We start from the raw sequence: 25,259 nt of genomic DNA, 5'->3' as shown, positions 1-25,259 counted from the left end.
CGTCCCCATGATCCGATCGTGCTGGTTCGAGAACGTATTCAAGTTTATCCCGCTTTACACCTTTAAAACAAATTTCATCAAAATCGGACAAAAATTACCCAAGCTATCGCGTTCACGGACGTATATATATATATATATATATTTATATATGTCTATATAAATATATATATATATATATATATATATATAAATTTGAACGAATAGTGTTTTTGGCCTCTGGGGACATCAAAATGAAAAAGTAAATCGGTCCCGGGTCTAGGTCTTACCGTGCCACCTACGGTAATAGCTACTTCCCTATAGGGAAATTCGCTAAAAAAAAAACAATCGTATAAACTCTATATGATTGGACAAATTGATCAAGTCACATCATACATTATTTACCCATTACAAAAATTATATTGTTAAGGCTCTGGTTATAACGCGTATCAAATTATAAACCAAATATAGAATATTATGGCTAGTTTGGAAGTTGGTTGGTACATACAGGGTGAATAAAAAGTCAAGACCCCCCCTCTAATATTTTTTCAAGTAAATATACAGATTTATCCTTTAGGTGGTCGACCAATCTTAGCAGGAAGTTTCATTTTATCATTTTGAAATTTTTGAGTGTCCCCCCAAAAGGGGGAATTTGGGGGGCAACTCAAATATTTTAAATGTAAACCCCCTTCAAGTGACACCTCATTTTGAAGAGTTTACAAAAACTTAAAGAATGGTGAAAACTAGAGGTTTCTATCTCTTCTCTATCCAAAATGGTAGCCCGTCAAAATTTTTGAGTGTCCCCAAAAGGGGGGATTCGGGGGACAACTAAAAATGTTTCAATAGAAACCCCCTTCAAGGGACACCTCATTTTGAAGTGTTTATAAAAACTTAAAGAATGGTGAAAACCAGAGCTCGCTATCTCTTCTCTATCCAAAATGGCAGCCAATATTAACAATTTTACCGTTGATTTTCCACAACATTTGACGGGCTACCATTTTGGATAGAGAAGAGATAGCGACCTCTAGTTTTCACCATTCTTTAAGTTTTTGTAAACTCTTCAAAATGAGGTGTCACTTGAAGGGGGTTTACATTTAAAATATTTGAGTTGCCCCCCAAATCCCCCCTTTTGGGGGGGGGGCACTCAAAAATTTCAAAATGATAAAATGAAACTTCCTGCTAAGATTGCTTGACCGCCAAAAGGATATCTCTGTATATTTACTTGGAAAAATATTAGAGGGGGGGGGTCTTGACTTTTTATTCACCCTGTATGGTATGATAGTAAAAGATGGATGTCTTCTAACAACATTAATATCTAGTCAATATCACATTCTCCATTGATTCCTTCCTCGTCTTATACATTTTAATAAGGCATCAAATGGGATGGAAGATTGTTGCCGTAGTGTTTGTATACAATTAACACTAATGAAAACATTTTTTACCTGTTTTAAATATTATTAGTTTGTTGCATGTTTTAAATGCTTCTGTTAAAAATTCAGTCGCCCATCCTTTTATCCAACAGTTTTTGCCATATGTGCTACAATGGATATATTTTAAATACGTTAAAAAATGTAGGTATAATTTTACAATTACGAATATTTACAAGATATCTAATTTTAAGAAATTTTCTTTCTTGAAGCAGTTTTGAAGTGATATGTTTTTTTTCTTTTTTTTTACATAGAAGTAATACTGGACCAAACCGAACAACTTTAAAAAACTCACTTGTTTGATAAAATAGATTTATCAATCGTTTGATAAAGGGAATTTTTTTGCAGTGGTAGTGAAAATTTATACTTGTTATTTATTCAACTCTTATATGTACTTAACCAAATCTTTAGTGTTTTTAAATACAACTAAGCTATGTAATGCAAAATGGGATAACGATTCAATTTTTAGAATCCACTGATCGTACATGGATTAACGTCCGCTTTAAGTGAGTACTACGACTGTCCGCAGTACTATCCTGATAATGAGACCAATCGTCAACTACAAGGCATATATTGTGTTTGGATTCCACTACAAGCTGTACGTCCCGTAGTTACCATTGGTTGTATGGGCTGTTTATAATTAGGTTATATATAAAAGGAACATGTCGCCCTTAGTCACTAAAAATACTACAAGATCACGCCCCTCATCCTACACTCATTTACATTCATACTTGGCTTAAAACACCTACATTAATATACTCGGCATTTAAAAATAAAGTGTATTAAAGTATTAAGCAAATACCATGTAGGAGTATTTTGACGTTTTATCAGAAATATATTGCTAAGTTTAAATGCAATGAATATTTGAATTGTATGGTTTTAAAATAAGTCTGATGGAACACATGAAGAATATCAATTCTACTAATTGAAACACACTTGCAAATAAAATGCAGCATATTTTACTGAAAACAATTGGTAAAACTTTGCAACTAGTTAATTGCAGACGTAATTGATTTATTTTAAATGAGTGTGCAAGTGACTCGCATTGATGCGAGTCACTTGCAGCGTTAGCCATGCGTCTTAATTGTGGCGTCCTAAATCCGACAATGTACACTGAGGTGGTGAAATTCTTTATTGCTTTCAGTATTAGGAAAATAGACAGTGACTGGAGCTTTATAGTATTTCAGTTCTACAAGAATATTAGTTGTTAACTTTTATGTTTTTTATTTAGTCAATTAAATTGTGTACTACTTGCGAAATTTCAGAGATGAGTTCACACTACACTACGCTTGAATACTTTCACAAAAGTATTTTTTTAGCTAGCGAACAAAAGCATAGAAGGGTAATAAATTGATGTTTTAAAAGATAAAGTGACTAAAGTGATAAAGTGAGATAAAAGACTGAGACAGGTGGCGTCGTCCTATAATCCTAAGAGGTCACGAATTGTGGATATTTATAGGTATGCACTGTGGATGCGATACTCCCTGATGTGGATTAAAGTCGTGGAATTTTCGTTGAAAAGTTAAAATTAAGTTTTAATATTTTTTACATTAGTCATATAGACTATCAAGTAGCTATGGCAGTATTACTAAATGTAAATATATGAATTGTAACATATGCTTGTAATAAACATCAATAGTGCAGTAGCAAATTACTAAATACAGTACATAAGAAATGAAAATTCATATGAATGCTATTAAGCATTGATTATATAATTATATGATGCACTTGTGGTGTATGATTATTAGTAAGCAATGGGGTTATTAAGACTGGTCAAAAACGTAAAGTCTTTTATCACAAACCATTATATACTAATACTGTACTAAAAGTCTTGAGGAAAAGCCAAGAACATTTTGAAGTTTCGACGATGCGCCGTCTGAACGGGTGTGTTTTCCTACGATCCCATAATTAGTTGCGTCGTTCCACAATCCCAAAATGGCAATACTTATTTGTGTAACTAGTGGGAAAAGTGGCACTTTGCTGCACACAAGAGCAATGTTTACGCACGAGCCGCAGGCGAGTGCGTAATGATCTCGAGTGCAGCAAAGGCCTTTTGCACTCGTGTTACACATAATATTTTTCTTACAGTCACTAAAAAGCATATAAGTAATTAGTCTTTTAAACACTATACAACACGTGTTTAGGTTCAGCTGGCAACACAAATATGTGCCCTAGAGAAAGTAGTACCCGGTCCGTATCACTCCGCTATTTTTCCTCGGCAAGAAATGTGCTCCGCGACTTGAGAATATAGTTCCGTATGTTTTTGTAATTTGAAGCGGTTTCCGCGCCTAAAAAATGCTTTAAAGGTATTTTCTTGTTTATTAAGATCGTAGGAATTTTTTAAAAACGTTTAAAAGAAAAGTCTAGAAAGTTCAGAAATACCGAAACTATAAACACGAAATGACAGGTTAAATCGTAGTTATAATAGTCAATCAGCTGATCATAGTATTATTATCTTTAAGTGTTGCCAACCTATTTCCAAGCGTACACGGATTACGTGCATAATAGAACCACGCTGTTTTGTGTTGTTTCGTTGGAATCCTGATGTGCGCCAAAGTATAAACCGTATGACAAAGTATGAATCGTACGACAAAGTATAAATATGCAGCAATTAGCAGCTTTCTGTACTATAAACAGTAAAAGAAAGCCAACTTTGTCGGATGACTGTAGGAAAAAATATAAATGTGTACAAATGGCAATATACAGTGACCCACGAGAGGTGTCTCAAATTGATTACGGAAAACGGCTTAACGTACAAGGATGAAATCAAATTATTTAAAGCTAAATCGACCCCAAGGAATAACGTAAAAATATTTTGAACATTTTTCCAATACAGGATGTAAACTGAGGTTCACTAGTTTGGATCTTGGAATTTTCAAATGTAAACATGTGTCTTGTTATAAATAATTTTTAAAGGTATTCAATAGAAAAACATTTTTGTGAAAACAAAAATTAATTATCTTTTTGCGTTTCAAAATGGTGGCAGTTTATTTTTAATATATATTTTCAATACTCTGTGTTTCCAATACCAATGCATTTAGCCCTTCTCCGGTTTAATGTTCTTACTCGTTATGAAATTAGCTTTACTTTGATATGCGAAAATTTTTTTTTATAATAAAAATTCCCTTTTTTTAATTTGCAAATGCTCATAGCTCAATATTTTCAAATAGCAACATATGTCAAGTGGCACATTATTTTATAGGGTTTTTTTTAGTTCTAACAACTTTTTAATTTACATTTACTTCGTATCTCTTTTAGTTTATGTGTAAATAACAAAAAACCTAATTTTTCTTCGGGGAATTCGGGGACCCATGACCCTCAACAATTTATCCTACAAATCACTTCTCGGAAGAAACGAGATGGTCGACGACCAGGCTATTGCAGACTATCTAAGATTAATTGAACGGAGAAGTTTACTCCTGCCCGACCAATATAAGGTTTGGGCTTTCGACACCTTCCTGTATGTCGCGTAAAAACAGGGTGGGTTCCCTAGGGTTGAGAACTGGCATCGGGGAACAAATATATTTAACCGAGATATAATATTCTTTCCTGTCCAAATCTCTGAAGAAAACCATTGGATTTTAATAGTAGCATGGCCGAAACGAAAACTCTTGCAGTCATTCGACTCGTTGGGAAGAGCTCGACCATCCATCCTCCAGGATATTTTGTGCTACTTGGAGCGGCTGGCCCAGGTGTTCCGGTGGAATTTCCGCGCCACAGAATGGGCTCTTATGGAGAAGGCCCCCTGCATGCAACAGCCCACAGGCAGCGTAGATTGTGGAGTATACGTCTGCTTGTACGCAGAGAAAATCGCAACGGGGACGTCAGTGACGGATCTGGGAGCGTTGGATGGTGTTGCATCGCGGAAAGGGATGGCATCCGCTCTGCGAAGATCGGAACTATTTAGAGATGAGGAACCACTGCTAAGTAAGGATGGAAGCACTATTGACCCCCCATTAACGCCCAGTCACAACGCACCATTCCGACACTCCACGGGGAATTGCTATGTGAAAGGCCAGTTACGATAATTTTGGTCTTCATGGGACCTGCTACTGGAAGCCCTGAATGAGGCCATTGATGACGGATATTCAGGGTTCCAGTCACCGATCACCTTCCAGGGAACACCCACATCAGTATCTTCCGCACCGTTGGAGCTGGATTCAAACATGGAAGACTACGAAATGTTGGATGCTGAAGAGTGCCGCTCTAGAACCTCCACGTCCTCCACTTTACATGCTGGTTCTGACAGTGAGGACATGGTCATTTTTGGTGAAGAAGTACTTGATATGAGCGTGGATATGCCAAACCAAGAGAAGGACCAACCCGCCGAAGTACATACATCCCTTAAATCTCCAGCCCTAATACCAGAAGTAATACCTCCTACTCAAGAACTTGCAATCCCGCAAAATCACCAGGACCAGGTTACCGAGCCCGAAAAGACAGTAGCTCCTAGAAGAAGATACCGCGCCAAGCGAAAGAGGTTCTTCCTATCCGACGGAACCTTCGTTCGAATTGATGTCAGGAAGGTCCCACCCCAATACCGATAAAGTACTTAAAAGGATATAGGACAGAAGAAGAAGACTACGGACAAAGATCCATTGATTTATGTTCCTATTATTGTTAAAGAAGACTGATATTTTAATTTTAAAGGGAAAGATTATTATTGTTCTTCGAGTGGAAGCACTTTAATTTGTTTGATGCTTCTTTTGATATCTAAGTGGTTAGGAAAAAAAGAGGGAAAAAGAGAAAGGAAAGAAAAATATAGAAAAATAAAAAAAAAAACTATAAAAACTTAATAGTAGTAACTTTAACTAAGAAGACTGATCAAATTTTGATTTTGTATTTATAAGTTATTTTATTTTTACTTTATAGAGTACTTAATTAAAGATTGCTTTGTTTTGCCATTACAGAAGAATTTTATCTTGTTTGCTCCAGGTGCCCAGAAGTTTTTTTAGGTACTTTCCTGTTAAAGGGAACATTCATTATTATCGATGATTTTTTCGATATATCGATATTTTTGTTTTCCGACCCATTACAAATTGACAACAACTAACTACTGATCTTGTTTAGGCTAAAACAGTCTATTATATGGAATACTTACTTGAATACTTGAATACTTACTTGAATACTTGAAGTCTATGTCGTTGACCGATGATATCGGTATGACTGCGTCATATTTACTTAATACTAAGAAAACTATTTACACACTATTTACACTGTGGCAATGGCTAAAAAGTGGCTCGTTGCCTAGCTCTTCAAGGCTGTAAAGAGGCCTATTAACCAGCCTGTCACGTAGGGCCATCTTAAAATCGTCTAGGTCCAGGTCGCGTACATGCACCGGCAAGGAATTAAAAAACCTTATCGCAGACCGAGGATAGCTCTTCAGTGAGCGGGCTAGGCGGCATCTCGGTAAATCAATGTCACAAGCTTGACGGGTATGGTGACTATGAATATTGTCTCTCACAACAAAATGGTGGATATTAACCTTCAGCAGGATCAAGACATTGAGGACATACTGGCTATAAACAGTCAACACACCTAGCTCCAGGAAGATGGGACGACAGTGCGCTTTGTAGCCAGAAGATGTTATTACCCTCAGCGCCTTTTTCTGTAGCAGAAGTAATTCCTGTGTCCATGGAGAATGGCCCCACAGAACCAGGCCATACGTGAGGTGACTGTGAAACAGCGCATGATACACCGCTAGCAAATATGGTCTCGTAATGGTGGTCCTAAGCTTCCTTAAAAGGTAGAGAACTCTTGAGAGCTTTACACATACCTTTTCAATATGGTGGTGCCAACTTCTTCAAGACCGATCTTCAAGGAACATAAAAGGATCTGAGTCTTCTCCTCGTTGATCTTAAGTTTGTTGGCTATAAACCAGTCCTTGGCTAGCATCAGGGTGCTGTTTGCCTCCTCCAGCAGCGGGTCGATGTTCTTCCCCTTTGTGACCAAGGTATTGTTATCTGCAAAAAGGAGGGCATGGCTGGTTGTAGCAAGGTCATTGATCATTATTGTGAAAAGAAGAGGGCCCAGGACCGATCCCTGCAGAACTCCATGGGGAAGAGAGCCTATAGTAGAAGAAGCACCCATAATTGTTACTATTTGTTTGCGGTTGCCAAGGTAGTCCGCAAGAGAACAGAAAACTGCGCCACCGATACCATATTTTCTCAGCTTGACCAGAAGGATGTCATGTGACACAACATTGAAAGCCTTGCTGAGGTCACAAAGGCTGAGGTGGACCGATTAATTTTCCTCAAAGGCCTGGGATATGGTGTCGACCAGGCTCAGGAGTGCGGAGGTGGTAGATCGACCACTACGAAAGCCATGCTGTGAGTCCACCAGTAGGCCATTATTTTCAAAGTATGAGAGGAGTTGTCTCTTCATCAAAGTCTCCATCACCTTAGAAAAGATAGGGAGGATAGAAATGGGGCGACAATTTTCCATCAGTGTAGGGTTCTCTTTCTTGAAGATGGGCACAGTACGGGCCTTCTTTAGAGAGTCCGGAAAAGATCCATGAGCCAGGCACAAGTTGACCAGGTGCGTGAGAGGAACGGCCACGAGATCTGCAACAGCCCTGAGAACATGTGTAGAAAGGCCATAGACATCTTGGCTCTTGGAGTCTTTGAAATTCTTAATCATTTGGGATATCTCTCTTACACTCACCCTATTCCAGCAGGTAAATGAATGGACGGAGGAGTAGTCCGGCATAGAATCCAGAGGATCCGTCTGCAACACAGGGAGATCAGAGATGATGGATTAAGAAATGAAACTGTTCTAAGCTAACTGTTTGATAACAGAAAAGGCAAGTTAAACACGGAATTTTTAAAAGTTACAGCAAGTTTGGTTAGTTATGTTAGGTTATTTTTTTAGAACAGTATCATTTTATTATTGTTTGCGATACTGAACAATATTTATCGTAGTTGTCAGCTGATATGTTTCAATTTGTTAATATCGATCTATTGAGAAAAAAAACTATCGAGAATAATGAATGTTCCCTTTAACAGGAAAGTACCTTTTTTTCTTTGTTAAAGCAAGAGAAGCAAGGGTGTAACGGTAATAAAATTTAGGTGTGTATTTTTTTATCAACATAATGTGAAGGGGATTTGAATCATCAATTGAGCAAATATATTTTTTTCAACAAAGTAATAGTAGCCAAATTTCCAGTTTTACAATCAGTAAGACAATTCAGTCCTCAAGTCAGAGGTCAAGGGCCATAGTCAATAGCAGTCAAGACGGCTGCATGAGCTCCGTGATGTCTCACTTAGTACTGCTCTGTCCCCTCCACTAAGGAGTGGGAACGGCGCGCATGCACACCATGGTACGCATGGCCAACAAAACCACGGGGACCTGGTCTTTCGAGCAGTTCCTGGTCACTCATCTCGCATTGGAAATTCACTCTCACTCTGGGTAATTACTTAATTAGGACTTGTAAAAATTAATCAGTTGAAAGTCATAGTGGAAATCAAAAATAATTATAATATTTCAATCATTTAACTTTTAAATTAATTTCGGTATTTAAATCTTGTTTAAAATATTTAAATAAATATTAACAGTAAATTAAACTTTATTTTACCTTAAACAATCTTATTCAGGTCCGTGAGAACACGGTACCCTCGGGATTTGTCAAACAGTTACATATAACTCAGTTAACGTCACAAATAAACCAACTAAACTACAATCATTCAGGTCCGTGCAAGCACGGTTGATTAAAACAGTATTTTGATAAAAGCTAAAATAGTGAACTAAACTTAAAATTATACAGGTCCGTGAGAACACGGTACCGTAGGGAATTGCTAAACAATAACAAGATTTATTTATTTAACGTTAAATAAACAACTAAAACTAATCTCTATAGGTTCGTGCAAGCACGGATGATTAATTAAGTGTTTTGCTCAAAGTTAGGAACAGACCTTAAATCATACAGGTCCGTGAGAACACGGTACCATAGGGATTACGTAATAAATCAATCCAGTTAGGCATATAGAATATTAATTATCAGAGGAATAATAACCAATTAAACGTTTGTAAAGTAGAGGTTCATAGCAGACAAGGACTAATTTTAGATAGTTGAAATCGCCTGAAATCAGGGTAGGCCCGTGCTGACTAAATAATACCTTGAGTATTGATTTGTATGATAAATATTATTTACTAAATGATTCTGGAGAGGTTAGTGTAACGGCGGATGATTAATTAAGTATTGTACTCGCAGAATAGAGGCAAACTTAGATCATACAGGTCCGTGCAAACACGGTAACCTCTAATCAGCAGACAATCATTGTAAATCGTCGGTAAAATAATTATTAAACCATCCAATACAGGTTCGTGAGATCACGGAAGGTTAATTAAGTCTAGTTTAATCACATAATTGTTGATAATAGCTTAAACCAAAGATCCGTGTAAAGAATCCTGAAGGATAGGTGGAGTATATTTAAATAAATAGATAAATAAAAAGTTTTTAATAATCCTCTGCAGGTCAGTGAGAACACGGTGCCCTATAATAATTAATCATTCTTGCTAACTGAAAGCCGTTATCAAAAACTAAATCCAGGTCCGTGAGAACACGGTACTGTAGGAATAGTTTAGACTTTGATTTAACTTATAAAAATCAGTAGTAAACGTCTAAATAAATCTAGATAGCTGAATTACTTTCAGGAGAAGTTAAACCTTATAATAAGTTATATTCAGGTCCGTGACAATACGGTACCATAAATATACCATAGACGTTGATTCATCGTGTCATTAAAACATTACCAATAATAATTAAACTTAATTACACCATTGTGAGTAAACTAAATCCAGGTCCGTGTGAACACGGTACTATAGGACTAGTGTTGGATTTGTCTGATTGATTCATAAAAGTATAAACCACTATAAACTTAATTCATACAAGAAAGCATTAATAATTCACTGTGTGAAGGAGGATATATTTGTTTATGAAATTAGCTTTACTGTGATATGCGACAATTTTTTTTTATAATAAAAATTCCCTTTTTTTGGAAGTTTGCAAATGCTCATTGTTTAATATTTTCAAATAGCAACATATGTCAAGTAGCACATCATTTTGTTGATTTTTTTATTACTAACAACTTTGTAATTTACACTTACTTCGTATCTCTTTTAGTTTTTGTGTAAATAACAAAAAACCTCATTTTCCTATATCAAATTCATGTTATTTGGGTTTGACGTGGTTTAACACTAATTGAAATGGGGCCTTCGGTGTTAAACCAAAGTAACATGCATTTGATTTAGGGAAATTAGTTTTTTGTTATTTACACAAAAACTAAAAGAGATACGAAGTACGTGTAAAATACAAAGTTTTTAGGAATTAAAAAATCTATAAAATGATGTGCCACTTGACATATGTTGCTATTTGAAAATTTTGAACAAATGCAAAATTTAATGCATACAGCATAATTAATTTAATGCATAATTTAATGTATGCAAATTTAATTTTTTTTTATTTTTATTATAAAAAACCATTACTTTCAGCATATCAAAGTAAAGCTAATTTCATAACGAGTAAGAAAATTCAACCGGAGAAGGGCTAATTTTTTATAATTTCAAAAAACCATTACTTGTAGGATAAAAAAAGACACTTATCTATAATAAAGCTAATTCCATAACGAGTAAGACAATTCAACCGGAGAAGGGCTAAGGCTAAATGCATTGGTATAGGAAACACTGAGTATTAAAAATATAGCTTAAAAAAAAAAAAAAAAAAAAAAACTGTCGCCATTTTGAAACGGAAATAGTTATTTTCCTACAGTCACCCGACAAAGTTGGCTTCCTTGTACTGTTTATAGTACAGAAAGCTGCTAATTGCTGCATATTTATACTTTGCCGTACGGTTTATACTTTGCCGTACGGTTTATACTTTGCCGCACATCAGGATTCCAACGAAACAACACAAAACAGCGTGGTTCTATTATGCACGTAATCCGTGTACGCTTGGAAATAGGTTGGCAACACTTAAAGATAATAATACTATGAGCAGCTGATTGACTATTATAACTACAATTTAACCTGTCATTTCGTGTTTATAGTTTCGGTATTTCTGAACTTTCTGGACTTTTCTTTTAAACGTTTTTAAAACATTCCTACGATCTTAATAAACAATAAAATACCTTTAAAGCATTTTTTTAGGCGCGGAAACCGCTTCAAATTACAAAAACATACGGAACCATATTCTCAAAACGCAGAGCACATTTCTTGCCGAGGAAAAATAGCGGAGTGATACGGACCGCGGGTACTACTTTCTATAGGGCACCATTTGAGTTGCCAGCTGAACCTAAACACGTGTTGTATAGTGTTTGAAAGACTAATTATTTATATGGTTTATAGTGACTGTAGGAAAAATATAATGTGTAACACGAGTGAAAAAGGCCTTTGCTGCACTCGAGATCATTCCTCAACATGACTCTCGTGTGTAAACATTGCTCTCGTGTGCAGCAAAGTGCCACTTTCACCACTAGTTACACAAATAACTATTGTGTAACTATTGAGCAAAGTGGCACTTTGCTGCACACGAGAGCAATGTTTACTTTGTACTAGGTACTCGCCATTCCAAAAGTATCTAGATACTGAAAGTGTCGAGTACCAGATACAGAGTAATCGCGATTACTTTTAGTATCTAGTTTTGTAGATTACTCGTGTACTCCCTGTTACGGGTAGTACTAGACGAGTACAAGTACTAGACGAGTACAAGTACCAAACGATTCCTTGTAGCGAAGTGTTGACTCAGACTGTCTACTGTTGCAGTAGACGCAGTATAAGTAATTTTTTCTTAATAAGAACCAATAACAATAGGTCTTCATATTGGTTGGGGTAAGAACGTAAGACTCACTTAAGAAATTCACATTAACATATTACATATAATAGACTATGACAAAATGTAATAAGAATATGTTTTTCTTCCATGAAATAACTCTATGGTTCTTTCTTTTGCATTGAATAACCTGTTGTTAGAAAAAAAAAACACCCAACAGCTGTTAGGAATCTTTAGAATAATCATCACAAATACAATTTCAAAAACAAATAACGAGAAAAAATAATGAAATTTACAGTAGTGTTACAACAGTGTTACAAAAGTATCGAGTACAGTCTAAAAAGTCTGATGATAGTTGCTAATCGCACTTCTCTTAATTTTAAAACTACTGACAAAAAAGAAAATATTTGTTTCATTCCTAGTAGGTACTGTTAAAAGTATCCATATTCCATGGTAGTACATTGTACTCGGGAGTTTTTAGTGGAATTTGGTACAAGTACTCAAGTAGGAATCGCGAGTACAAAAGTTCTAGAGGATACAGGTAGGAGTTGTGTTGAAAAGTAATCGCGAGTACAAAGTACTCGCTACTCGGTATCAGGTACTCAGCTGTACCAGTATCGGTTGTAACTGGTACTAGAAAGTAATCGTTTGGTACATCTCTACGAGTGAGGTTAGCGATTACTCGTGTACTCCCTGTTACGGGTAGTACTAGACGAGTACAAGTACCAGACGAGTACAAGTACCAAACGATTCCTTGTAGCGAAGTGTTGACTCAGACTGTCTACTGTTGCAGTAGACGCAGTATAAGTATATTTTTCTTAATAAGAACCAATAATAATAGGTCTTCATATTGGTTGGGGTAAGAACGTAAGACTCACTTAAGAAATTCACATTAACATATTACATATAATAGACTATGACAAAATGTAATAAGAATATGTTTTTCTTCCATGAAATAACTCTATGGTTCTTTCTTTTGCATTGAATAACCTGTTGTTAGAAAAAAACACCCAACAGCTGTTAGGAATCTTTAAAATAATCAACACAAATACAATTTCAAAAACAAATAACGAGAAAAAATAATGAAATTTACAGTAGTGTTACAAAAGTATCGAGTACAGTCTAAAAAGTCTGATGATAGTGGCTAATCGCACTCCTCTTAATTTTAAAACTACTGACAAAAAAGAAAATATTTTTTTCATTCCTAGTACTGTTAACAGTATCCATATTCCATGGTAGTACATTGTACTCGGGAGTTTTTATTGGAATTGGGTGCAAGTACTCAAGTAGGAATCGCGAGTACAGAAGTTCTAGTTCTAGAGGATACAGGTAGGAATGCTTGAATAAAGTAAATGAATACTTTGACATGTCTAGTCAAATCAGGTAGCAAAAATTTGAGCGAGAACCAAATCTGTATACTGCATTAACGACTTATGCGAACTGCTCTACTGGCGTGTACTGTTTTTAAGTTTTTTGATGGGTTGACACTTTTAAGATGTCACTTTAGGGAGTTTTCTTTCGTGGTTGAGAGAATTAAAAGTACAAATACATGTCCAAAAAGTGATTTTTAAATAAAAAAACATGTGAACAATTCAAGAAATGTTACAGATTTTAGGTGGAGGGAATTTTTTCAGGGTGAAGAGGTGCAGTTTTCGGAAAAGTCCTTAACAGGTTTTGTAAGAAAACTTAATGCCTGGCCTTTGAAATTATTAAAAATCTTTGCCAGCTCTTACCGATTTTTTAATTATAACCATTTTGAGAAAAAGTGTTTTATCAAATAAGGAAGGAAAACATTTTTAAGGAGGCAAACATTTTGAAGTGTTTTTATGATTTACGGACCTACACAAAAGGTGTCTAGTCTGGCACGTTTATAAACGGTTTAGATCCTTAATCTAAAGTCGGTAATACAAAATGTTACTTCCCATAAAATTAACAAGGAGAAAAATTCCAAAATAAGGTGTGGTTAAAATTTGAAAATATAAAATTTTGTGGAATTTCCCCTAGAGTTTGGGACCAGGACCGACAATCTACCAAATTTCAGATACCTAGCTAATCTAGAAGTGGTTACACATTTGTAACTCCAGTGAGTCAGTTACGGTACATATGCGGCTGTATATGACACACCCCCCTCAAAAAAAGGGAAAACATTTTAATAAAAACTTAATGCAGTTTTTTCAAGGATTAATAATTATTTTGTAACCGTTTTAATGTCAAAATCTATAAAGATGATTTGGTTCTAGGAAGAAAGTTTTTAACAACATTACAATGAAAAAAAAAAAACTGAGGGTATCATTATTTCTCTTCATCCTTTTTAATAAGATATAATAATTTGATTTTTACCTAAAATTAGACAAACGTAGGAAAATAGGGGAAATATCAGGCTGGAGGGGAATGTATATCGGTGATCTATCAGACTCAATGAAGAGTTATAATCCAAACTAAGGGTTTAGAAACGTCACCATTTACTACGATAGCATATGTGTAATTATATTACGTAAGTATTGCAAATTGTACATTTTCATCTTAAATTTCGGCTCAAAATTGTTTGACAACAGTATATTAATATGTAATGTTTGACATAAAAGTTGAAGTGGCATGTGGAGTGTTCTATATCAAGTGTTTAAAATTAACAATACACGTAAATAAACTAATGTAGACTACAGTGATAGGACTGCATTCAGGTAAAACGTCATTATAAAGTACTATCATTGCTTTGAGATAGTGACGTACACTTAGGTGCGTATTTTAAGCTAATATAAATGTGAATACATGGTGAACGTGGGGTAAGATGATCTCTTTACCTCAGTTTCTGACTAAGATAAGCTGCTCCATTGGATTATTGATAGGACAATGATCAGGAACAGCTGAATTTTGTTTCAAAATATTAGCTACTAATTTTATTTAGGATCAAAGCGTAATACTTTTGATTACTGCCCAAACAATATTACGATCACACACCAGTCACAATCAACCCAAGACGCTGCATTATAAAAAACATTATAATATATTATGAGTAAGGGTCATGATCATGCAAGTGCATACATGTAAACACTGAGAAGTAAGAACAATTAAATAACAAATACTTTCACCTCGTATGTGATGTATCTTTATATACATTATGTAAGTATGGTTTGTCTATGGCCTCCATGGAACTGTTACTGTACAAGTCTTTGTATTGTGATGTCAGAAACGGAAGTTGTATCAGAATGGTCTTTGGTCAATAATAAAGATGTCGTTCGTCTCTGTATCATGTGTCTTGTCTTTGTCTAATGAATCCTAACGCATCTAGGTGTCCAATATGTCAGTATGTCAATGTTTTTTTTACTGCAAGGTACAACAAAAGACGACTATGAAAATATCTTCAAATTCAAGTTATAAGTAAACAAATAAAATTGATTTCATTAATAATATTGTTTATAAACACTTCGTGAGTAAGTAAGGTGCATGTTAGCCTCCACCATTGGAAATGTCAAAGCCTTAAAAAAACAGAAATCCATCTTCGATGTGTGCTTTACTGAGTAAAGATGCCCTGATATCGGATCATCATTGACGATCGCAAAAAATAAAAATACATACCATATTTATCTATGAATTAGATTAAACAATTCTTGGCAGATTGAAAAAAAAGGGTAAAACATACAATATTTATTAACAAATAATAAACATACTGAGTATAAAACCTCCCTCCCCTCGCCTTTTGAATTAGTTATAAAAGAGATAACGTATATCAATTTAAGGTAAAATAATAACATGTGTATGATGAACCTTAAGAAATACACATGATCTTAGTTTGAAGTAACTAAAATTAGTATTACACCAAGAATTTAACTAAACTCACCAATTGAGAATTACTTCCTTTTATAAAACAATATACAAAATACCACACAAAAAAATCAAAATGAAATCAAGGTGTTAATCAAGTTGGATAAGGATACAATTTACAAAACTAATAAAATCCCCAATTAGTTTATTACAGAACTTGACACCTGTTAATTGCTTTGTTCAACGAGCTTTGAACATAACACTCATGTGATTCAGAGGAGAGTTTATTATATGAGCCTAAATACAAAAACAGCAAACAAAATACCATAAACTAAACTGTGTTTACTAATTGGTATAAAATCCAGTAAACACAGAGCCATTAAATCTTCACCCAATAATTAATTGTTTTTAATTTGTTAATTTAAGTTAAAAGTGTTTTGTTCTAGTTATCGATTACGTGTATCATGGCGTGTTTTCATCATTCGCAGCGAGACAATATAGAACTTAATAAAACAAACTTATATCCCCAAAATTTATATTACGTTTGAGATTCAATACCACATGATTGATGTATGCCTGAGCAGATGCTACATTAGAAGCTTCTGCATTATTCAAAAATATTTGCTTAGTTTGTTCTGTTTATAATTTACTGTTTTTCAATTTTAGAACCTGACGTATATTGAATTGTATCCACAATATTAAAGAATAGGCTTAATATTTATCTCAAAACATTTTAAATTAAATTCCCCCCGTTTAAATTGGAAGTGAATACAAGCAAAAGGATAAGAGGTACAGACTTAAGTGTTTCACAACACAAATTTCTGTTCCAATAGCTCGCACTTTGTCAGTTGTATTGGTCAAAAAAGATTTACGGTTTCACTTTTTATGTCCACTTGTAAAAATGCTTTTTACTGAATTTAAGATAATTCAATGAAGTAGTGTTATCTTAGTCTGTACATTACGTACGTCGTTGTAGCATTGAGAAACTCCACACTCTATGGGATTTATAGTAAATTCCAAATAAATAATTTTGTTGACGATACAAAAACAGTTGGTGATTTGAAGAATTATATTTATAAGCAGGATTTCATCAAAAGTTTAATATATACCTAATATAAGTTTATTATAGCGTGCTGATTTAATATGGTGGCATGGCTAATCACACTGATTTTAATGAAATTACTAAAGACCTACCTAACCTTAGTAATTTTATTGTAAAAAAATACCACCCTGGTATGGCATTTCCCTTTAGATTAGTGAACATTTTAAATTGATAATTACATGACTTAATACGTATTATACACCCTTAAATGATTGGTTTGTACTAGTAGGTCCCGGCGAAACTGTAAATATGTATATGAGGTATGTTTTGATGTTTAAGATCGGATACTTATATGACAGATGGAACTCAAGATAAATAGCTAAGATAAACTGTTGTTCGATTGTCGATTTTAAAATTAAACGGTTATTCAAGGATATTGAAATAATAATTTAACGTGTTTTTGTATTTATTTTGAGGTATATTAGCCAAAAAGATATTTAAAAATAAGTTTAACACCATTAACTATATAGGATAAAGGCAACACCTTTTTACCGTGAAAGCTATTACATTGTTTCTAGTGTCAAGAGATTTTTGATTACTTAAAAAATAAGGCAGAGGGGTAAATTAGGATTATAAAATAGGCTTGAGGGAGAATGGATTGAGAGTGTCTGTGAAGTTGTTAAAGGACAGTTAGTTAGTGTAACGAGCGGCAAGACAGTTCCTCATTACGTCTTAAGTATTACTAGAGAAACGTTATAGCTTGGGGCAGAATAATATAATTTTACCCTTGATGTTTTTATTTTATAATCACCACCATAAGGTTCTATTAACACATCAAGATGGTCTAAGATAACACGAAGATTACAAGAGCAACATATCTCATTAAAATACTTAAATAATTATTTAGGTTGAAGCAAAGCCTCATTTAGGCCCCCACCTCGTATAAAATAGTTCAGTAAATGTAATGGTCTGATCTAGTTTATATGCTATAAGAGCTTAATGGTTTTGCTTGGAATAAAATTTAAAAGCATTAATATAATGCTTCAGTATGCCAAAATATAATTTACAACACTGATTTCTAATTAGGTATAACCTATAATGAAGTATAATGGTTATTAAAGTTAGGCTTGATATCAAGATGCTACCCCATACGGAAGAATTTACTGGTCAGTAGATTTAGTTACTCAGACATAATCTCCATTTATAAGCCGGTCACAGAGAACTCACATCACACAGCAAGTTACAGCTCGCACACGTACTTCATATTACCGCCTCTGATCCTACATTTTACTTCTAAAAGTAAACTATATTACTTTTTTACATTTCGTGGTGCACTTTTGCTCAGGTGATTTAATTATTGCGCACAGCAGTAAAGCTTAAAGCAATAAGGTCTAGCAATTCGTTTAAGAAATAGCTAAAACTTTTCATGACCAGTACTAACTCATCATCACCTTAAGCTTTCGTAATTGGTTTACTTATATACTTTATGACCGTTGTCTTACTTTTACTTTTCTGTACCCAAATTTTAGTTTAAATCGTTGAAGCTGGTATTAACATTTGGCTTATTTGTTGGTATATTTTATCATCGTTCAATTGCGTTAATCGATCATAAATATTTAATTAATTGTTAATAGTGAATTTGTACTATATTAATAAAAGGGATGTATAGATTATCCTAATCCATTTTACTTTGTCCTAAAATCGGGTTTGTCCGGTAACATCTATAACACAACAGAGCTATACGTTTAACTTGTTAAGTATTTTTACCTACGACCGTTTTTTAAGTAGCCGTTTTAATTCAGTTTTTAGAATTGAAAAGATTTACTAAATAGCATTGTTTACTTACTTAAAAACATTGTTGTATTACTTTACAACACGAGTAACGGTCCAATGAGGTTCAAGGATTGAGTGAAAAGAAGTGAGATTGCATTACTTCAAACATTAGCTTATCAGCTGTTAAGACCAATTTATTTGATTAAACAATGAGTAAGTGGTTGGGACAATAACTCGTTGAACCTCTCTAGGAAGTTATGAGTAGTGATTAAACAGTCGTAGGCAAAGTAGTGTACGCATCTCACCTAATTAGCCTTTAAGACACTCATAGAAGTTTTAAAGGCACTTGCCAAGGCTCGTATCTAAAATGTTCTAATCGTCTTTTGACTATCCTTACGCGATCGTCCCATAAACTACTATTATACGGTGGTATCTTCCTTACAGCTAAAATATACACCACTAGCCACAACCCAAAACCATTGGGTAAGATAAATTGAATAAATGCCACAGTAATAAATAGCATGCACATTTAAAACAGAGAACTAGCTCAACATTAAGCAATAATAATCTGCAAAAATCTCTTAAGACTTTTAACTGGTACACAATATCTACGTTGTTTCCACGTTGTTGTTGTTTGTGTTACGTTGTTGTAATATGTATAGACAAATAAACCATAACAAATCGGTTTAAAAATATGCTTGTTATTTTTTAGTAATTGACGTCCTACAGCTATAATATTCTTTAAATGTAATCCGAAAAAATGTTGAAACATGAGTTGTCAAGAGTAAAGAGAAAAGACGTTGTATATTCTGCTCTTACATGTATAAAAATATAAAAACTACTATCGCCGAAACAACATTATTTATCGTTGTAGAGAGTATAAAATTAATATTTCAAAATGTTGTTCAATTTAATTGTTTTAACTGTATAAGCAAACTGACGGGTATTTTTCCTTTACTTTAGCAGGTGAGCATATTTACGTATATGAATTTGTCTCTTCCTAAAATGAATGGAATATAGGCACTTGTATGATCATACTTGAAGATACTTATTTTTCAACGATTTTAATAATTATTAAAAACTACATTGCGTACAATTAAGAAAATGCTTCAGGATTGTTTTAAGTGATATTTTTATTATTTAGACTGCTGATACAGCACAAACTTATTAAAAACTACTAGACGTTTATTTATTAAAATAATAAAAAATATATGAAAAATATCCATTAGGTTGTTTTGGTTTGAGGAGTTATCATGTGTAACACATGTGTGAGAGGTCATAAACATTAACAGTGGTGCTGACATTCCTGATAAAACCTGCAGGACTAATGGCCAGACCTACCGTCACTGTTCTCACTCAATTATACTGTATATCTATAAATGGATACATATATGAAGAGGCTAATTGCTTATTTGTTAATTGATTCCTGTTAGGGATTTTTACATTGAAATTTCTGTTTATTTGAACTCTCTTTATTATCCTAATAATTTGAAATATAATGGTGGGTTTTTAAAAATATTTTGTGCCTAATTTCACCAAAACCCGTCATTTTATTAAAAAATATCCGATAATTTCAATGTTATCATATTAAGTATTAGTTTTACAGAGATTACTTGGGAAATTTATTTCTTCCTTTTTATATCTACAGTTTTATCTATTCAAACAATTTAACATTTACAAAAACAGTTAACGTTTTACATTGTTTGACGAGCGAATACTTTAGGTATAGCAAGAATGAAATTAATTTCTCAGTAATTTTCCAAACCAATTTTAAGAATATATCGTTGAGATCTGCATAAACCCTACAAAATGTTATGCATCCTGAAATTTCTTTATGAAGTTGACGGTATTTGTGGACATGGACATAACATATTTAAAATAGCCAACATCTTAAAACGGTTGATGATTTTGTATTTATATTTAGCACACAGTTAGCGGCCAATATGATTAACATCAGACAGAATATCTACGCTAAACTGAAGTGTGTAAAATGGAACGAAACATTATTTTGTATGAACTGTTTCTTATTTGTAACCAAGGAATAACTACATAAATTATTTCTCTACTTATTATCTCAGGCATAGTATAAGTTAGTCAGGGTGCACGTTATGTTGCCTTATCTTACAACTAAAAGTCGTTCTATTTCAGTTATTTGTCTACTGATCTTTTTGATCTTGGTGCAGTTTGATATGGAATTTTAAAAGCTAAAAAAAGTGTTCTTGACATTCTTTCATTCATTCAGCCATTTTTAAGTTATTTAGTTATAAAATTAAGACGTCCGCCAATTTGAAATTTCTAATTCCACCAACTTTATTTTTTTCTACAATAGGTATTGTTTACGTTAACATGCTTACCAAGTTTCATATAATATTTGGTTGAAAAACTTCAAAGATAAAAATATTTATTTATATAAATAAATGGTCACACTAAATGGCGGATATCTGGTAAACGAAGCGATTTTGGAAACAATTTTATACCTTCTCCTTATTTTTACGCATAGAACCGTTTCCCAGAGTATGGCTGTTTTGTTACGGGACACTCTGTATTATTATGAATTAAATTCATGAACAATGATCGCGGGAGTATCTGAAATCACCGAGAATCTTTAATAAAAAAACAATTGAAAATACAACCCACCCACGGCCATGAAAAATGTGTTCTCGACAGTTTTAATAAATGGTGGTTATGATAATATCTTAAATTTAAAGGAAATCTTCATAAAAAAATACAGTTAATTTTCTTAATAAAGTTAGTTAGTTTAATTGTAAGAAAGTATGATACATGTATGTTTGTCTTCGGCATTGTCAAAACCTTACATAAATCCATCTCCGATGTGTGCTCTACTGAGAAAATATATACTGGTATTTATTTATTATTAGTTATCACCAAAACATAACGATTTATTCTGCATTTATTTTAGACATATCTCCAAATAACAAGACATCCCTCTTAATAACAAGAAATCCCTCCAAATAACAAGACATCCCCCTAAATAACAAGACAATAATTACAATTCCTGCCTTTATAAATCGAGCCAAGGTAAAACAATACGTTTTTAGTAATGGTCTAATGGAAATTGTACAGTGTGAGCTAAGATAATAAATAACCTTCAATAATGTACTTAACAATTAATAACCCAATATCTTCTACTGTAACTAACTAAAAGAGGAATAAGCATATTTTTTATAAACATTAAGAATTAATAACAATAAGCAATTAGTATTTATAATTAAATACATTTGTAATAATAAATATAATTACAAACAATATCAATAAGATCAAAGCAGTAAAACATTTAGTGAGGAATTAAAGAAATAAATAAATACAGCAATTGGTTTTTCATGGAACTTGATCCTAATTAATGGCTTTGGCCTACGAGCTTTGACAATAACAATCGTGTGATACAAATAGGAGTTAATTATTGGCATCAATATTGCTAAATTGCAAAAATATACCATGAACTAAAAAAATTTATTTCTCTAACAATTTTGTGTAAAGGAGTTAAAGACGAAGAGTTGTAGCTTAAGTGTTTTCCAAGAGAAATGTCTGTTCAAATAACTCTCACCTCATCAGTTGCATCGTTCCAAACGTATCATGCGATTTAAGTAGCATTAGAACGCCCCTCTTTAGTAAACACTAGCTGTGTGCCCGTTCTACGCACGGGGATCTTATAGTAGTCAGTTGAAACCTTCTTATCTTAAGTTTAAGAACAGCAGTTAGTTTTCATATTTGCAGATATGCTGGCAAAACTATTATATATAAACCTTCGCAAATACAGTATCTGACAGTTCAAGCCAAAATAAATGCTTCACAATTAAATGTCACCCGGATCGTTATGGTCCATATGTCCAATGATTAAACTAAAAAATGTTTTATAGATCCATGAAGCGTAGCCCTAAAGTAGGCCTATAATTGAAAGTTACTTTCCACATCGGTTAACTTAAACGTATTTAAAGTACCACCTCAACCTCACCATTTAACACTTTATTCCGGTTGACATTTTCAGTATCAAAGGTGTTCTTGTCCATTCCGTGAAACACTGAGAAATAAGGACATTAATGCGTTACCAACAGACATACACACAACAATCAAAAAAAGGCCACGAACTATTGATACATAAACAATATAAAGGCGTAAACAATTAATGATGGTTTGCCCAACAAATGTTTTACTCAAATAGGTTATCATTTTCTTAGCATACCGGGTAAGCTAAGATTTGGAATCCAGACAGAAAAAGCAAAACTTATACAGAGTTAAGACATCACTTAAATTGAATACGGACGGCTCTAATAAATAAGGTGCAACACCAACGATAACTAATTTGTAAACTACAGTGATGTGTTGGTACCTACGTAAAAATGATTCTAGCAGCTTCCAACGGTTCTAAGGAAAAGAACCAGTACCTACGTAAGAACCTACCTAAGAACTATAGTACATCCGACCAATTAAATACGAGGCATGTTTTTTAAGTAAGTACCGTTTTTAAATTTCTCCGTTTCAGCGCTGCGATTGGTATTTTGGACATTTGCGCTGTATATGTGCATCTATTGGCAAGCCCTAGCCGGAAATTCGACAACAATCGGCCGTGTTTACATTCGGTATCGAGCATTCAAAATGGGGCCGCCAATTGAGACTGCCGCCGACTGTGAAGTGCGCGCGCTGTAATTCGATTTTTATGTTCTAAAGGTGTGAAAGCCATTGAAATTTGTCAACAGCTTAGTGAGGTGAATAGCGAGAACATTTATGAGTGACGGAATGGTACACGGAATGGTAAGGTCATCTAAAGTCGGCCCCACCAACGTTCATGATGAGCAACGCACTGGGTACTGGAGACAGTGACGGTGCCCAGTGCGTTGCTCATGATGGACGTTGGAGGGGCCGTCTTTAGATGCCCTTCTGTGTTCGCTGGCCCTTACCCACTTGCGTACAATTCCGTCACTCATAAATGTTCTCGCCATACACCTCACTAATCTGTCGATAAATTTCAATGGCTTTCACACCTTTAGCACTTAAAACTCTAATTACAGCGCGCACTTCACAGTCGGCGGCAGTCTCAATTGGCGGCACAATTTAAATGCTCGATACCGGATGTAAACACGGCCGATTGTTGTCGAATTTCCGGCTAGGGCTTGCCAATAGATGCACATATACAGCGAAAGTGTCCAAAATGCCAATCGCAGCACTGCAACGGAGAAATTTAAAAACGGTACTTACTTAAAAAACATGCCTCGTACATTAATATCTAGTCCCGAGGTTATTGATCTCTTGCTTTTGGATTTTCTCGTAAAAAGTTATAGCGTAAACTTATCGGTGTCAGTTTGAAAAAAAAAAAACAACCTTACCCAAACAACTTTTTGTTATTTAATATATTACGCATTCTCTAAACAATGATTAGTATATCTATTAACATTAGAAGGAAATGTGACGAAAATCACACAATGTTGGGGTTTTGGTCATTTGTAATTATATTTCTTAAGTAGGTAGGCCATGTATTCTATGGAAAAGTACCGGTATCAAGGATCGTCGTCAAAAATGTTGTTATGAATAAATATGTAGGCTTACGTACCCAAGATATGAGCTATGGGCATATTGGCTGTATGGTCCAGCGATTGCATCACACGGTGAGTAGAAACAGAAAGTGGCACATTGGAAAAGCGAGTTTAGCACTTCCTCTGTTAAACCTCTGTTACAATCACCCACTGCAGTTGTGATTTTTTACTTTACACTTTACACAACCACCATTGAAGCGCCGTCAATGAGTGGAAACCTTTTTTATAAGCTATTGGCGACGATCATTTCAGTGTCCAGCCCTATACAACACTGATTCAAGGTCTTCTTTCTGGTTGTCAAAACTCAAGAAACATTTTATACTCAAAGAATTTCTGGTTCCGATTTGGACGATGTCTAGTTATTTAATTTCATTTACGGTTACACTATTAGACTATATTATTGCACTTGCGATTAATTAAATCCGTTATGTAAGAAAAACGTTTTTAATCTCACTTGGTTGGGATTTGCTTTCAAAACGTGATTCGAAATGGTTGCGGTATTTGTAAACAACATTTGTAAACATATCATTGACAGCTAGAAAAAATAATCTTGATCCGAACAGCTGTTCGTTATTTCGTAGACGATTATGTGATAAAAATTGAACGAAAATTTGACAAAAATCGCACAAAACTGCATTTTTGAACGTCCGTAATTTTATTTACAAAGTAGTGAGGCTATATTTAAATCACTAAATACACTCTCGCCAATCCAGTGAATACATTAAAATGACTTGGATCTTGATAGGTACAGTACTCTGGTTTTCACGGAGAAGATTGCGTAAAATGCCATCTTGAGTGTTACAGACAAAGGGAAAGACAGACAGACAGACAGAAATAGAGATAAGACTCGTTTCTGCTTCTTTAATGTATAAAACGTAAAAATAACCTAAAAGTATATAATTCTGAGCAAAGTACAGACAAAACTCTAATTTTATTTATATAGATTTCCCCACTCAATTGCAGAT

The 25,259-nt window shown here is 34.1% G+C and overlaps 1 protein-coding gene across 1 annotated transcript; it reads left to right on the top strand.

Annotated features, from left to right (window-relative positions):
- The first annotated feature begins 3,270 nt into the window (after nt 1-3,270).
- LOC128984092 (uncharacterized) lies at nt 3,271-5,431 on the top strand. The gene is made up of 2 exons (XM_054403375.1): nt 3,271-3,287; nt 4,897-5,431. Exons 1-2 carry the CDS (start codon nt 3,271-3,273, stop codon nt 5,429-5,431), a joined length of 552 nt encoding a protein of 183 aa, XP_054259350.1.
- Nucleotides 5,432-25,259: the final 19,828 nt, after the last annotated feature.

This window comes from Macrosteles quadrilineatus, unplaced genomic scaffold (assembly GCF_028750875.1).
Source record: "Macrosteles quadrilineatus isolate MER2022 unplaced genomic scaffold, UCM_ALF_1.0 Scaffold_2__2_contigs__length_208266976, whole genome shotgun sequence".
NCBI classification, from domain to species: domain Eukaryota; kingdom Metazoa; phylum Arthropoda; class Insecta; order Hemiptera; family Cicadellidae; genus Macrosteles; species Macrosteles quadrilineatus.
Note: the sequence above shows the minus strand (reverse complement) of the source record. Positions and strands in the feature narration are given on the sequence as shown.